The sequence below is a fragment of the Neomonachus schauinslandi genome, chromosome 9 (genome assembly GCF_002201575.2).
Source record: "Neomonachus schauinslandi chromosome 9, ASM220157v2, whole genome shotgun sequence".
Taxonomy (NCBI): domain Eukaryota; kingdom Metazoa; phylum Chordata; class Mammalia; order Carnivora; family Phocidae; genus Neomonachus; species Neomonachus schauinslandi.
The window spans coordinates 83,976,047-83,990,199 of record NC_058411.1 but is presented as its reverse complement, the minus strand read 5'-3'; the positions used below and the strand labels follow the sequence as shown (position 1 = coordinate 83,990,199).

General features: G+C 46.8%; 1 protein-coding gene across 1 annotated transcript in view; it reads left to right on the top strand.

The window, feature by feature from the left end:
- TGM7 (transglutaminase 7) overlaps nucleotides 1-10,725 on the top strand; it is a 28,241-nt gene extending 17,516 nt beyond the window's left edge. The window contains 8 exon segments of the mRNA XM_021695744.1: nucleotides 3,882-4,020; nucleotides 5,493-5,596; nucleotides 5,972-6,214; nucleotides 7,428-7,754; nucleotides 8,142-8,302; nucleotides 10,154-10,227; nucleotides 10,229-10,273; nucleotides 10,506-10,725. Of these exon segments, the coding sequence (XP_021551419.1) occupies nucleotides 3,882-4,020; nucleotides 5,493-5,596; nucleotides 5,972-6,214; nucleotides 7,428-7,754; nucleotides 8,142-8,302; nucleotides 10,154-10,227; nucleotides 10,229-10,273; nucleotides 10,506-10,725 (1,313 nt within the window).
- Nucleotides 10,726-14,153: the final 3,428 nt, after the last annotated feature.

Sequence of the window (14,153 nt, the reverse complement as noted above, 5' to 3'; positions counted from 1 at the left end):
GGGGGAGGTCTAGGTCTGCATCCTTACTCCACCTTGAAGCTTCTCCCTACTCCCAGGCCCTAGAGTCCTGGGGCCACTGAGCGAGGGGACAGCTGCTTCCATCACACAGCCTCTGGCCACTTGTAGCCCTGGTCTAGCTGTCACCCCTGCAGAGGGGTTGTGAAAAGCCCAGGAGCTGTGCTGGGAGTGGAGAGGTGACTGTGAACAGGTGACTGGCTCCCTTTGGGGTCTTGAATCAATCAGAACAAAAAGATGGGTCAATCTCAATAGTCCTCTTACTTTTCAAAGCATTATTAACCTCCCAGTGGCCTCGGGAGGCACCCTCTGCTCCTCCTGAGCAAGGGAGAGTAGGATAAACCTCCGTCTAAACTCCTCATCTAGGCCAGCATTACCTTAATCCCCAAGCCAGGCAAAGACCCCATCAAAAAGGAGAATTTCAGACAGATATCCCTGATGAATATGGATTCCAAAATCCTCAACAAAATTCTAGCTAATAGGATCCAACAATACCTTAAAAGGATCATCCACCACGACCAAGTGGGATTTATCCCCGGGATGCAAGGGTGTTCAACATTCACAAAGCAACCAATGTGATAGAACATATTAATAAGAGGAGAGAGAAGAACCATATGGTCCTCTCAATTGATGCAGAAAAAGCATTTGACAAAATACAGCATCCTTTCCTGATTAAAACTCTTCAGAGTATAGGGATAGAGGGAACATTCTTCAAGTTCATAAAATCCATCTGTGAAAAATCCACAGCGAATATCATCCTCAATGGGGAAAAGCTGAGAGCCTTTCCCTTAAGATCAGGAACACGTCAAGGATGCCCACTCTCACCACTGTTGTTCAACATAGTACTAGAAGTCCTAGGAACAGCAATCAGACAACAAAAAGAAATAAAAGGTATTCACATTGGCAAAGAAGAAGTCAAACTCTCTCTTTTCACAGATGACATGATACTTTATGTGGAAAACCCAAAAGACTCCACCCCCAAATTACTAGAACTCATCCAGCAATTCAGTAATGTGGCAGGATACAAAATCAATGCACAGAAATCAGTTGCTTTCTTATACACTAACAACGCAACTGTAGAAAGAGAAATTAGAGAAATGATTCCATTTACAATAGCACCAAAAACCATAAGATACCTTGGAATAAACCTAACCAGAGAGATAAAGGGTCTATACTCTAGGAACTACAGAACACTCATGAAAGAAATTGAAGAAGACACAGAAAGATGGAAAAACATGCCACACTCTTGGATCGGAGGAATAAACATTGTTAAAATGTCTATGCTACCCAGAGCAATCTATACCTTCAAGGCCATCCTGATCAAAATTCCAATGACATTTTTCAAAGTGCTGGAACAAACAATCCTAAAATTTGTATGGAATCAGAAAAGACCCTGAATCGCCAAGGAAATGTTGAAAAAGAAAAACAATGCTGGGGGCATCACGTTGCCCAATTTCAAGCTATATTACAAAGCTGTGATCACCAAGACAGCATGGTACTGGCACAAAAACAGACACATAGATCAATGGAACAGAATAGAGAGCCCAGATATGGACCCTCAACTCTATGGCCAAATAATCTTTGACAAAGCAGGAAAAAATATGCAATGGAAAAGACAGTCTCTTCAATAAATGGTGCTGGGAAAATTGGACAGCCACATGCAGAAGAATGAAACTGGACCATTCTCTAACAACAGACACAAAGATAAACTCAAAATGGATGAAAGAACTCGATGTGAGACAGGAATCCATCAAAATCCTAGAGGAGAACATAGTCAGTAACCTCTTTGACATCGGCCACAGCAACTTCTTTCAAGATACATCTCCAAAAGCTAGTGAAACAAAAGCAAAAATGAACTTTTGGGACTTCATCAAGATAAAAAGCTTCTGCACAGCAAAGGAAACGCTCAACAAAACTAAGAGGCAACCCCACAGAATGGGAGAAGATATTTGCAAAGACATTACAGATAAAGGGCTGGTATCCAAGATCTATAAAGAACTTCTCAAACTCAACACCCAAAAAACAAATAAGTCAAAAAATGGGCAGAAGACATGAAAAGACATTTCTCTGAAGAAGACATACAAATGGCTAACAGACATGAAAAAATGTTCATCATTAGCCATCAGGGAAATTCAAATCAAAAACACACGGAGATACCACCTTACACCAGTTAGAATGGCAAAAATGGACAGGGAAAGAAACAACAAATGTTGGAGAGGTTGTGGAGAAAGGGGAACCCTCTTACACTGTTGGTGGGAATGCAAGTTGGTACAGCCACTTTGGAAAACAGTGTGGAGGTTCCTCAAAAAATTATAAATAGAGCTACGCTATGACCCAGCAATTGCACTCCTGGGTATTTACAGATGTAGTAAAAAGAAGGGCCATACGCACCCCAATGTTCATAGCAGCAATGTCCGCAATAGCCAAACTGTGGAAAGAGCCGAGATGCCCTTCAACAGATGAATGGATAAAGAAGATGTGGTCCATATATACAATGGAATATTACTCAGCCATCAGAAAGGATGAATACCCAACTTTTACATCAACATGGATGGGACTGGAGGAGATTATGATAAGTGAAATAAGTCAAGCAGAGAAAGTCAATTATCATATGGTTTCACTTATTTGTGGAACATAAGGAATAGCATGGAGGACATTAGGAGAAGGAAGGGAAAAATGAAGGGGGGGACATTGGAGGGAGAGACAAACCATGAGAGACTATGGACTCTGAGAAACAAACAGGGTTTTAGAGGGGAGGGGGGATTGGTTAGCCCGGTGATGGGTATTAAGGAGGGCATGTACTGCATGGGGCACTGGGTGTTATACGAAAACAATGGATCATGGAACACTACATCAAAAACTAATGATGTATTGTATGGTGACTAATATAACATAATAAAATAAACAAACAAACAAATAAACTCCTCATCTAAACTCCTCACCTCGCTGGCTGAGGTGGGGACCTATGTTCCAAAAGTCACATCTGGCCCTGGGCAGGTGTGTGTGTGTGTGTGTGTGTGTGATGGTGGTGTAGGTGGTGTAATATCTGCTTTGTATAAGTAGGTCTTAACTACTTAAGTGAAATTTTAAGTGAAATATGACCTCAGCTTTAAAAAGCCTTTGTAGTACTATCCTGAGATGCCACAAGAGGATGCTGTTGCCTTATCAAAGATGCTTGTTGCCTCTGTACCTACAGGTTCCCTTTGTCCCTGAGGTCTTCCACTTACCTCTCTAAGTCTGTATTGCCTTTCTATCCTTTCTCTGATTTCTTTCTTACCTCCTCCAAATCCTTGTATTTCAGTAGAATTACAGATTCAGAATTTCAGTACTGAAAATCATCTGGTCCAATTCCTAACTTTGTTACACACAAGGAGACTTAAGACACAGAGAAGTTAAGCCACTTACTGAAGGTCACTCCTGAAACTGGCCGCAGCATAAGGCCTAACTTTTCTTATTTTCTTTCGAATTATAAATGTTTTAGGTTCTCTGTTTTTTTTTTTTTAATTCAGCATATTTTTTTTTTTTGGTTTTTTTTTTTTTTTTTTTTTAGGTTCTCTGTTTTTAATGTGGAAAGCTGCTGAATGAAAAAAGCCCTAAATGATAAATTCAGTTGCTTATTGTTGTTTTAAGTAACCTTCAAATGATTTCTTTCTCCTAGTGGGATGGAGACCATCAATGGGCAGGTAGGCAGCAGGGTTCTGGGCCTGGGTGCAGTGCTCTGAGAATAAGGGAGTTACAGGTATGGATCTGCAAGAATCTTGGCTTTCTTTCTCTCCTCCAGCTTAAAACTTAGAAAGGATGCATGGGAAACCAATGATTCTGCTTGAAATGAACTCAGTGATTGTCCATGCTTTCCTTCTCTTTAGTAATGAGATGTTTAGGTGTTCCAACTCGTGTGGTTTCCAATTTTCGTTCCGCACACAACATGGATGGGAACTTAACCATTGACACCTACTATGACCAAAATGCAGAGATTCTGTCTACTTGGAAGCGAGACAAAATATGGTAAGGGGACGCCATCTCAAACAGATCTCTGCTCCATCTCAGGACAGGCAGGGAAACTCTGACACGCTTCTCTCTGGTTTTGAGGCAATATCACCCTGCCCTTTGTGGCTGGTGCCCAGAGAGTAATTCCCCAACCTAGGAGACTGTTGCAGATAATTAGATCATCATATCACACTCATTTCAGAGATAGATGACTATGGGATAACATTCTGAAGCCCACAACCGAATGAATAGATTGTGTGGGTCTGTAAATACTGATCTCAAAATGTGTATGCCTCTTACTCTTCCTTCTTTGAGTCATTCTGTTTGTGCCATTCTCTGCTTGCCCTGTTGGGCCTGGACTTGCTGCCCCTGCCTACTTCCTCAGTCTCTCCTGCTTCTTCCTCCACCTACCTCACTTCCTCGCTGCATGCATGCGTGTGTGTGTGTGTGTGCGTGTATCTCTGTGTGTCCCTTCATTTCTGTATCTCTAACCTCTTCCCCTGGCTCCTTTTTCCTCTGCTCTACTTCAGATCTGATTTTCTGTTTTTCCTTTCCAGCCAGTTTCCAGGTAAGATCTTTGAGTTGTGTGAGAACTAGTGACTGTCCTAGGAACCCCTCCCTCTCTGAGCTCCTAGAGGGCGAAGCATCCTCCATTCAATCAGCAGTGGTATATCTGGGAAGGCGGTATCACTTATGTAGAATTCTGTGTATGAATGCATAATCTGAATCTAATCATGAGGAAACATCAGACAAGCTCAAAATTTGGATCACTCTGGCAAATAAATAAATACCGTATTCAAAATGTCAATGTAATACAATAAAGGCTGAGGAACCACTCCAGATCCAAGCAGACAAAGGACACTGCACAACTAGATGCAATGTGTGATCCTGGACTGGGCAGAAAAGAATGCCGTAAAGGACATTACTAGGTCAACTGACAAAAGTGAAATATAGACAGTAAATTAGATAAAAGTATTATATCAATAGTAAACATATGAGGTTGATAACTGTACACGATTATGTAGGGGAAGATCTCTTTTCTTAGAAAATACACACTGAAGTAAAAAACAAAAGGAAAAAATATATTTATAATCTTCACATCCATACTGAAAGAAAGCCAATGCTAAAGCAAATGGGGCAAAATTTTAATGATAGATGAATTGGGTAGATGGGTATTTTTTGTATTATTCTTGCAACTTTACTGTAAGCTTGAAATTACTTCTAAATAAGTAAAAAAGGGGGGTGAATATAATTAATACGTAATAACTTTATGCAGTGCTAGACGGTAGCTAGATTTTTCATGGTGATCACTTCATAATTTTTATATATGTTAAATCACTATGGTGTACACCTGAAACTAATACAATATTGTATGTCAATTACACTTTAATTTTAAAAAACTGATATAAATTACAGCATTCAGTATAGTGTCCAGTACCTGGCAAATCTTCTGAAAACATAAATCCTCATCTTCTTACTCTTTTCTGTAGGAATTTCCATGTCTGGAATGAGTGCTGGATGATCTGGAAAGATCTCCCACCGGGATACAATGGTTGGCAGGTTCTGGACCCCACTCCCCAGCAAACCAGCAGTGGTGAGTGAGGCCCTTGTGGAAGGAAGGGTCTGGGCTCTGTGGGGAGGCTGGTCAGGGGGACTGACCACATGAGCAGGAGGCCCGAAAGGAGCAGTGTTTTTCTCACTTCGTTGCCTTCAGCTGGGTAACCCAGATGAGTCACAGGACCTCTCAGTTGCTTCCTCACCTGTAAAGTGGGGAAGATGATGATAACTACCCCTTCACAGCGTGGCTGTGAGGATCAGGTGAATTTGTGGGAAGCTGAGAGTACTCGGTGGATGTGCGTCTTCTCCATCCCATCTCCCTACCTGCCCCTGTCCCCTCCCCCTGCCACCAGCCACCCCAGTCCACAGGCTGGCAGCTGGCCGCCATCCTCAACTTCTGTTCCCTCCACAGGGCTGTTCTGCTGCGGCCCTGCCTCTGTGAAGGCCATCAGGGAAGGGGAGGTCCACCTGCCCTATGACACCCCATTTGCGTATGCCAAGGTGAATGCTGATGAAGTCATTTGGCTCTTCGGGGATGGTCAGGCCCAGGAAATCCTCGTCCATAACACCAGTTCCACTGGGAAGGAAATCAGTACCAAGATGGTAGGGTCAGATCAGCGCCAGAACATTACCAGCTCCTACAAGTATCCAGAAGGTGCTTGGGGCCCCGGGGACTCAGGGAGGGGGGGCGGGTATAACCTCCTTTGTGTGCCTCCCAGTGAGGATGGTTCGTTCTTGTTAAAACCATCACCGCCTGATCACTTCCTCCTCATGGAAAACTCCTGGGGGCTTTCCTGGACCCTGGCCACAGGGCCCTAGAGTTGCTGGATTGAGCAAATAAAAAAAGAGGGTGCCCATTAAATCTGAATTCCAGATAAATTCAGACAAGCAAATACTTTATTAGTATAAGTGCGTCCCAAATATAGTATGCAATATATCTAAACTAAAAATTATTCACTGTGTATCTGAAATTCAAACTGAATGTCCTTTATTTTTCCTGGCAACTCTGTCCTAGGGTCATATCACGATCTCGTTATGTCATGGCAGTGGGGGTGGGAGCAAGGGCGGAGGTGGATGCTTATGGAGGGAAAGGATGCTTGGCCTGTGGAAGAGAGTAGACGTCCCTGCGGAGAAGGCCAGGGGGAGTCAGGCTGCCTGAGTGCCAACCAAGGCCCTGCTAGGTTCTAGCCGTGTAAGCCTGGCTGTGTTCTTACCATCCCTGTGCCTCCACTTCCTCATCTGTAAGATGGGGTAACGTCACCTCAGAGGGCTGTTGTGAGGGCAGGTGAATGGAATCACAGAAAGCACTTGGAGCAGTACCTCTGGTGCACAGTAGCTGCTCTAGAGAAGTCCACAGTTTGGGGTGAATTGGGGTGCAGCCTGAATGTTGAGTAGCCCCCAGGAGCAAGAGCTGAGGATCCGTTTAGAAGACATGAACATGTATTTTACAAGTGAGGATGCTGGTGGGGGAAGAAGTCTCTGGCTTTGATGATGACGACAGCATTGATGGTGACAATACTCACGACAAAGAACAATGCTGGGTGCTTGTATTCAGCAGCTCACGTAACTCACAATTCTGGCAACTCTAGGAGGCAGGGAGATACACCTGGGTTATAGATGAAAGAACTGAGCACCCAGAGATTCAGGGACTGTGCCTGAGTCAGGATTTGAATGCAGCACCCAGCAACAGCAATCCCCATGTTCTCAGCCATGATGCTGTCCTGCCTCCTGATGCAGCTATTCATTCATGTGGTTGGGGCTTTGGGAGGGGAGCTGGGAGTTTTTGGGGTGCTTGGTTTCCCAAAGGAGGCCCCTGGTCCTCTCAGTCTCTCCTCACTGAGGTCTTTCCTGGCTCTTCTTTCGGCCAGGATCCCCTGAGGAGCGATCTGTGTTCATGAAGGCTTCCCGGAAAATGCTGGACCCAAGAAGGGCCTCTTCTCCCTTCCTAGATCTGCTGGGCTCCAGGGGCTCTGAGGCCCAGCCCGCGCAGCTGCAGCTTCACCTGGCTAGGACCCCCGAGTGGGGCCAGGACCTGATGCTGAGGCTGCGTGCCCGGAGGGTGCCAGACAGAGTCCACCCCGAGGGTCCCATCAGACTGGCGGTGCACTTCAGCGCACAGGCCCTGTTGCACCAGGGTGACACCAGGGAGCCCCTCTGGAGGCAAATAGTGCACTTGAACCTGGACTTTGGGAAGGGTGAGTATGAGGTAGGCCTGGAAAGGCACCAAGAAGGATGGGAACTTTGGGGTCATAAACAAGGCTGGGGATGGTTCAGCCAGGTTACACGGCAAGCCCTGCAACCCAGCACACACACACGCCAGGCAGTGAAGCTGCTGGTGGCAGGAGGTTGCACGTCATGTGCTGTACTCTGACACCATCCCACCAGGGGAAACATAGCAGTGACCTCTGGGGGCAGTGGGTATAGGGTAAGTACGCTGGATCTCTCTCTCATACACACACACAAACATGCTTGCACACACATATAGACTCACACACATATTCTCTCCCACACATACGCATATTCTCTCTCTCTCCCTCTCTCTCTTTCTTTCCAGACTCAAGGTGTCTTTTGTCTGTGCTTAGAGATACAGTGGCCACTCTTGCTACCCTACGATAATTATAGAAACAAGCTGCCAGATGAGAAGCTGATCTGGGTGTCTGGCATTGCCAAGGTGGAGAATACGGGGAGGTCCATGCTGGTCCTAAAAGATATCTCTCTGGAGCCTCCCCACTTATCTATTGAGGTAAGGTGTCTGGACAGAGATGGGGCCCAGGAGCCCTCTGACTCCCCCAACCCAGGGGCTTGGGCTACAGCAGTGATCAGAACAGAGTCCCTGCCTCAGACACCCAATAGATGATTAAAGCCCAGTATGATGTTATCTCATGCTCTGTGCAAAGTGCAGGGCAGAGCGGAAGGCTTCTGAGAGGAGGTGACATTTTGTGGGGGATGCATAGGAAGACACTGTCCAGAGACATGAGATGGAAATGAAGGCATTTTAAGTAAGGAAAACGCTTTGCAGAGGCAGAGAGACACGAGAGGTGTGGTTGGGAGATGGAGTAGAGGAGTCGGGTTTGAGAAAAATCACAAGTCAAATTCCAAAGGTGACTGCAGATAATAATGTAGGTGTGACAGGGAAGAGGAAAGACAAATGAGAGGTAAGCCTCAGACTTTGAGTTCCAAGATGGTGTGGCTGGCAAGGTCATTATATGAGGAAGGAACCCAGGTGGAAGAAGGGTAAATGGAGGGCAGAAATGTTCCCCATCTCCTGTTACCAGGGTTTTTCTTCCCTTGAAGCCTCCTTTCCCCACCCCCACCACCCATTCTGAAGGACTTGTCCTCTGCTTAGTCCCAACCTGGCTTTGCACCTGCTGGATTTGGTAGCAGCATACTCACCCCCACCCAGAACAAGAATTGAGTGGCTCCACATCATCAACCGCCTGGCCCCCTGACAGTTTTCACCGGGCCATGCTGTCAGGTGGTCAGGCCACGGTGTGGCAGACAGTGGGCAGAATCACGAGTGCAGACACAGCCTGGTGCTGAGGTGAGGACGCTGCCTGTTACCCAGAGTCCTGGGGACCAACAGGATCTGGTGCAAGCACATCAGATGCTGAGGAGACTATTAATTGGACCACATTGGTAAGGGACCTGGGGATGATTTGTGTGACTATGAGGGATTCCAAAGACCTTTTTACCTGTTCTACTTTGACACCCTCACTAGAATACAAGAGGTTTGTTTCTTTCATTTGAATTTTAGAGAAGTCACGGTGTGTTCTTGCTTTTCTTTGATTCTTTTTTTTTTTTTTTTAATTCTCTTTTTGAGCCAGAACATGTCCCAAGTATGATCTGGGTGGTCAGAACTCATTTTAGTTCAACATTCGTTTATCAAATATCCACCACTTGGCAGGCACTGAGCTAGGCACAAGCTCTAGAAGTGAGTAGGATAGAATCCCTGCCTCCCACTCACAGGCCAAGGCCATGCTGCCCCATGACACAGACCTCACATGGGATGCACAGAACACACCTGGAAAAACTCACACTGTTTCTACTGTCAGAGCAACATGGGGGGAAGATCCTGCCTGGGGCCTGGGACATCTGGGTCAGATCCTGGCTCTGCCATATTGTGTGACCTTGGCCTTGGAATGATGTCCCTGATAGCATATAGGTGGCACAGAGGACACCACTTCCTTACCCCATGCCTGTGTCAGACATTACTAATTGATCACAACTCTCTCTGACTCTGGATTTGTCCTCGGGAATCTTTCCAACACACCATTCCTATTAGCCATGATTAACAGACTGGAGCTGGCACTTAAGTTGAAATCAAATTGCCAGCTGAACTAGATGGTGGGGAGGGAAATCAGTTTCAACGTGGTGGCAATTCCCAGCTGGTAGCGGCTTCCTGAAGCATTGTGACCTTCTAAGGCAGGTCAGGATACGTGTTAACCTTAAGTGCTCTCGGCTCATATTCTTCTCTCCCTGCAGGGGTTGAGCCCTCAGGAAGCAGTCCCTGGAGGTCAACAGAGGGCTGGTGACTGAACTGGAGTACAGAAATAAGGCCAGTTGCCCACAATATCTCCATCTTCTCTCCACACAGGTGTCTAAAAGGGCTGAGGTGGGCAAGGCACTGAGGGTCCACATCACCCTCACCAATACCCTAATGGTGGCTCTGAGTGCTGGAGGGAAGTGGCCTCATCGATGGGCAGATATCAAAGAAGTAAGTACCATCTGTCTCATGCTGGTCTCTGGCAAGGGGCACCTTGTGGGGTCATAGGATGGTCCTTCATCTCCTGGATGGTGCCTACTTGCCCCCACTTGTGCACCCTCCTTGGGGAAGGTTGAGCTTGGTGGTATTGGGGGGTGGGAGGTGCTTACCCACCAAGAGGGAAAACCAGATCATCCACCCTGGCAGTTACCTAAGGCTCTAACAGGCTCTTTTTGACTTTCAGCATTGGGACTCTGGCACCTGGACATACCATCCAAATTCAAGTGGACCTCTACCCCATCAAAACTGGCCCCCACCAGCTCCAAGTCCTCATCAGCAGCAATGAGATCAAGGAGATCAAGGGCTCAAAGACATCTTTGTTGCTGCCTCCAGGGCTTCTTGAGCCCCCACCCCACCCCCTTGGCCTCCCAATCCCCCAGCCCCTCCCCTCCCCCTACTCCTGATGCTCTTCCTGCCCCCTTGCAGCCCCACCTTGGTCTTTCCTACTCCTGAAGGTGTAATGTTATCTTTGTTCCTTCTCTGTCCTCTTCCTGCCTGCCTGGGGGTGAATGGAGCTCTGTTAGAACAGCTGTGCATCTTGGGAAGAGACAATAAAGACGTCTTTATTTATTACCTGTGTTCTCTCTTCTCCGCTAACAAGGTCCTTGTTATTATTGCTACTGGCTGGTCCTCTGGCCTGGCTGCCAGCTGTGTTGGCTGGGCCCTCCCTGCTCTTCCTGTCTTCTCTCTCCTGCTTTAAGGTCCCCAACCACAAAATAAACCCAGTAGGATCCCCTCTAAATCAGCTTCTCTGGAATCAAGGATCCCAGGTGTCTCCATTTAAATGATCTTAGTGAGCCTGCAGGCAGAGGCGGGAGGGAGGTCAGTGGCCTGGGACGACAGTGATTGTGCCGCCAGGGGGACCGACCAGAGCTACCTAGCAGGACTTCTCTGCTGCCGCCTGAGAGCATGGGAATGGCTGGGCAGGGCTCACTCAAAACCATTTGTACTCAGTCTAGATAAGTTGGAAAGAAGAGAAAAGTGAAAAGGAGCAAAAGAAAAAAATCACCAATAGCTCCCCGTCCCAGAAGAAATCTGCTAACGGTTTGCCATGTATCTTTCTCTTCACCCCCCTCCCTGCCATTCATTGTGCTTTTTTAAAATTATCATTACATGGCTATCATCAAAAGATAAGAGATAATAAGTGTTGGTGAGGATGTGGAGAACAAGGAACCCTCGTGCACCCTTGGTGGCAATGCAAGCTGGTGCAGCCACTGTGGAAAACAGTACGGAGGTTCCTCAAAAGTTAAATATAGAACTACCCTCCGATCCAGGAATCCCATGTTTGATTATTTATCTGAAGGAAATAAAATCACTATCTTGGGGAGATATCTTCACCCCCATGTTTATTTCAGCATTATTGACAATAGCCAAGATATGGAAACAACCCAAGTGTCTGTCAATGGATGGATGGACAAACATGTCACACACACACACACACACACACAAATATTATTCAGTCACGAAAAAGAAAGGAAAGGCTTCCATTTGCTGCAACATGGATGGACTTTGAGGGTGTTATGCTAAGTAAGAAATAAGTCAGATAGGGCATGACAAATACTATGTCACTTATATGTGGAGTCGAAAAAAGCTGAACTCCTAGAAACAGAGAGTAGATTGATTGGTGGTTACCAGGGGCTGGGGGTGAGGGAACTGGGGAGATGTTAGTCAGAGAACTTCCAGTTGGTAGATGAATAAGTTCTGGAGATCTAATGGCATTGTGATTATAGTTAACAATAGTGTCTTACGTACTTCAAAGTTACCAAGAGACTAGATCTTAAATGTTCTTACCACAAAAAAGAAATAACTATGTGATGTGATGGACTTGTTAGTAACACAACTGTAATAATCATATTACTATACATAATTGTATCAGATCAACATGTTGTATACCTTAAACTTACACAATATTATATGCCAATCATCTCTCAGTAAAAAAATTAAAAACACAGTTATTATAAATTGGCATATTTCCATCATGGAAAACTTGGAAACTCCAGAAACGCAGAAAATGAGAGCATCCTCCTGCAGGTTTTCAGGCATGGGCCCTTCATCCTTGCCACTCCTCACCTGCTCAGGGGCTCTGCAACTTGGCACCTCTCCCCACCCTCTCCCCTCCTCCTCCTCCTCTGTTTTTTTTTTTTTTTTAATTTATTTTGCTTTCACAAGCTCCACCCTGTGTGCCCACTGCGCCCATCCCCACTGAGTGCTGTGGGCATTTCTGCGGGGCTCTGTCACTGCTTTGTCACTGCTGTGTTCCAGCTGGCTCCCGCCCACTGAGGGAGACCTAGAACCCGGGCTGGCCCCTGTGGAAATCTAAAACCTTGCTTCACCTGCCAAGTGCCTCGTCCTCTTTTGTTTAGTCATTGCCCCTTCTGTCAGGTTGGTCTGGGGGTACAAAGCTCCCTGGCTGTGTCACCTGTGTCCCTGGAGGGGGGACAGTGGACAGGCTTCCTGCTGGGCCTTCAGGGGCCTTCGTTCGGGGGGGATTAGCCACTTCTACCTTCCCAGTCAAACTTTCAAATAATTTCCAGTCTCCTCGTCCAAAAATTGGCTAAAAAAACTGTACTCTGTAGTGTTTTCTTGTTTTCACGTAGGCAAGCCTGTCTGGCTTTATTTCCCCACTTCAGCTGGACAAGCTAGACAATCTCAAAGTCCTTTCCAGGGCCCAGGACTCTGGGGTTCATGCCCCCTGCTGCAGAGCACCTTTAGATTACGTCCTGACTGACCCTGCTTCACCGTCCTCACCCTCCCCTTCTCTCACAAAACCCAGTGTGCTGGCCTCCCAGGCAGTGGTGTCCACAAATAAACTCTGAAAGAAATGTCTGGTGCGGAGCAGGGGCCACAAAGCAGGCCGGCCCTCAGCCCCCAAGTCTCCCCCAGCAATCCCCCATGGTGTTCATGGAGACCATGGTGCTCATGTCCTTTTGGCTGGTAGTTTTGGGGTCCATGCTGTTCGGCGTCATTGTGTGATATAAAGCAAAGAGCTCCAGGGCTGAGTCCTGGGTCCCTCCAGTGCAAGACAATACCAATAACAGTAGCAGAGCCAGCCCTCAGAGGGTTGCTGTGAGGATCAAACGAGAGTGTGTTCTAAAGAGCTTTGTCATTCGGGAAGTCCATTCACACATAGAGGTCCTCCCATCAGTTTAATCACCTCTCCTGGGTGACTGTCTCCATTTCTGGTCATAGCAAAAGGGAGGAGGCAGAGGAACACACCTGGACCTGTCAGTTTGGGCTTCCCTTTGCTATTGTCTGTGGGGAACCCCCTCCTTCCCCTCAGACCTGGGCACCCATGGAGCCATGGACCCTGAGTCTACAGATAAGGAAACTGGAACGTGGCTAAGGGCATACTGGGAATTCATGGTAGGGCCAGAATTAGCATCCTAGTCTCTCTGAGTTTTCAAAAGGTCTGGAGGTACCCCAACCCTATCTTGGTAGAGCCAGCCTAGGGGGATGGTAGGTGAGCCCACACCTCCCTTCTTGAGTGTTCCAGGATCTGCTCTGTGCCCCTCCCTTGCAGGTCACAGCCCTACTTCCTTTCAGACAGGAAGGTGCTCATCAACTCTGCTCAGCTTCCCTGGCTATCCTTGGCCTCCCTTACCCTTGACCAAGGGACAAGCTGCTACGATCAGCGCTGCCTCCCTCCCCCAGCACACACACCTCTGACTAATGGTTTGTAGGAATCGAAAAGCTGAACCTGTAAATCAGCTCACTAGCCCAGCGCCAATGAAATAGGCTGTTATTGTCTGATGGCCATCCAGACCCACCCACCCTCGCTGCACTCACCTTCCTGTCTCTCCTCACAATTAAGCTCTCCTGCCTACGCCTCCTC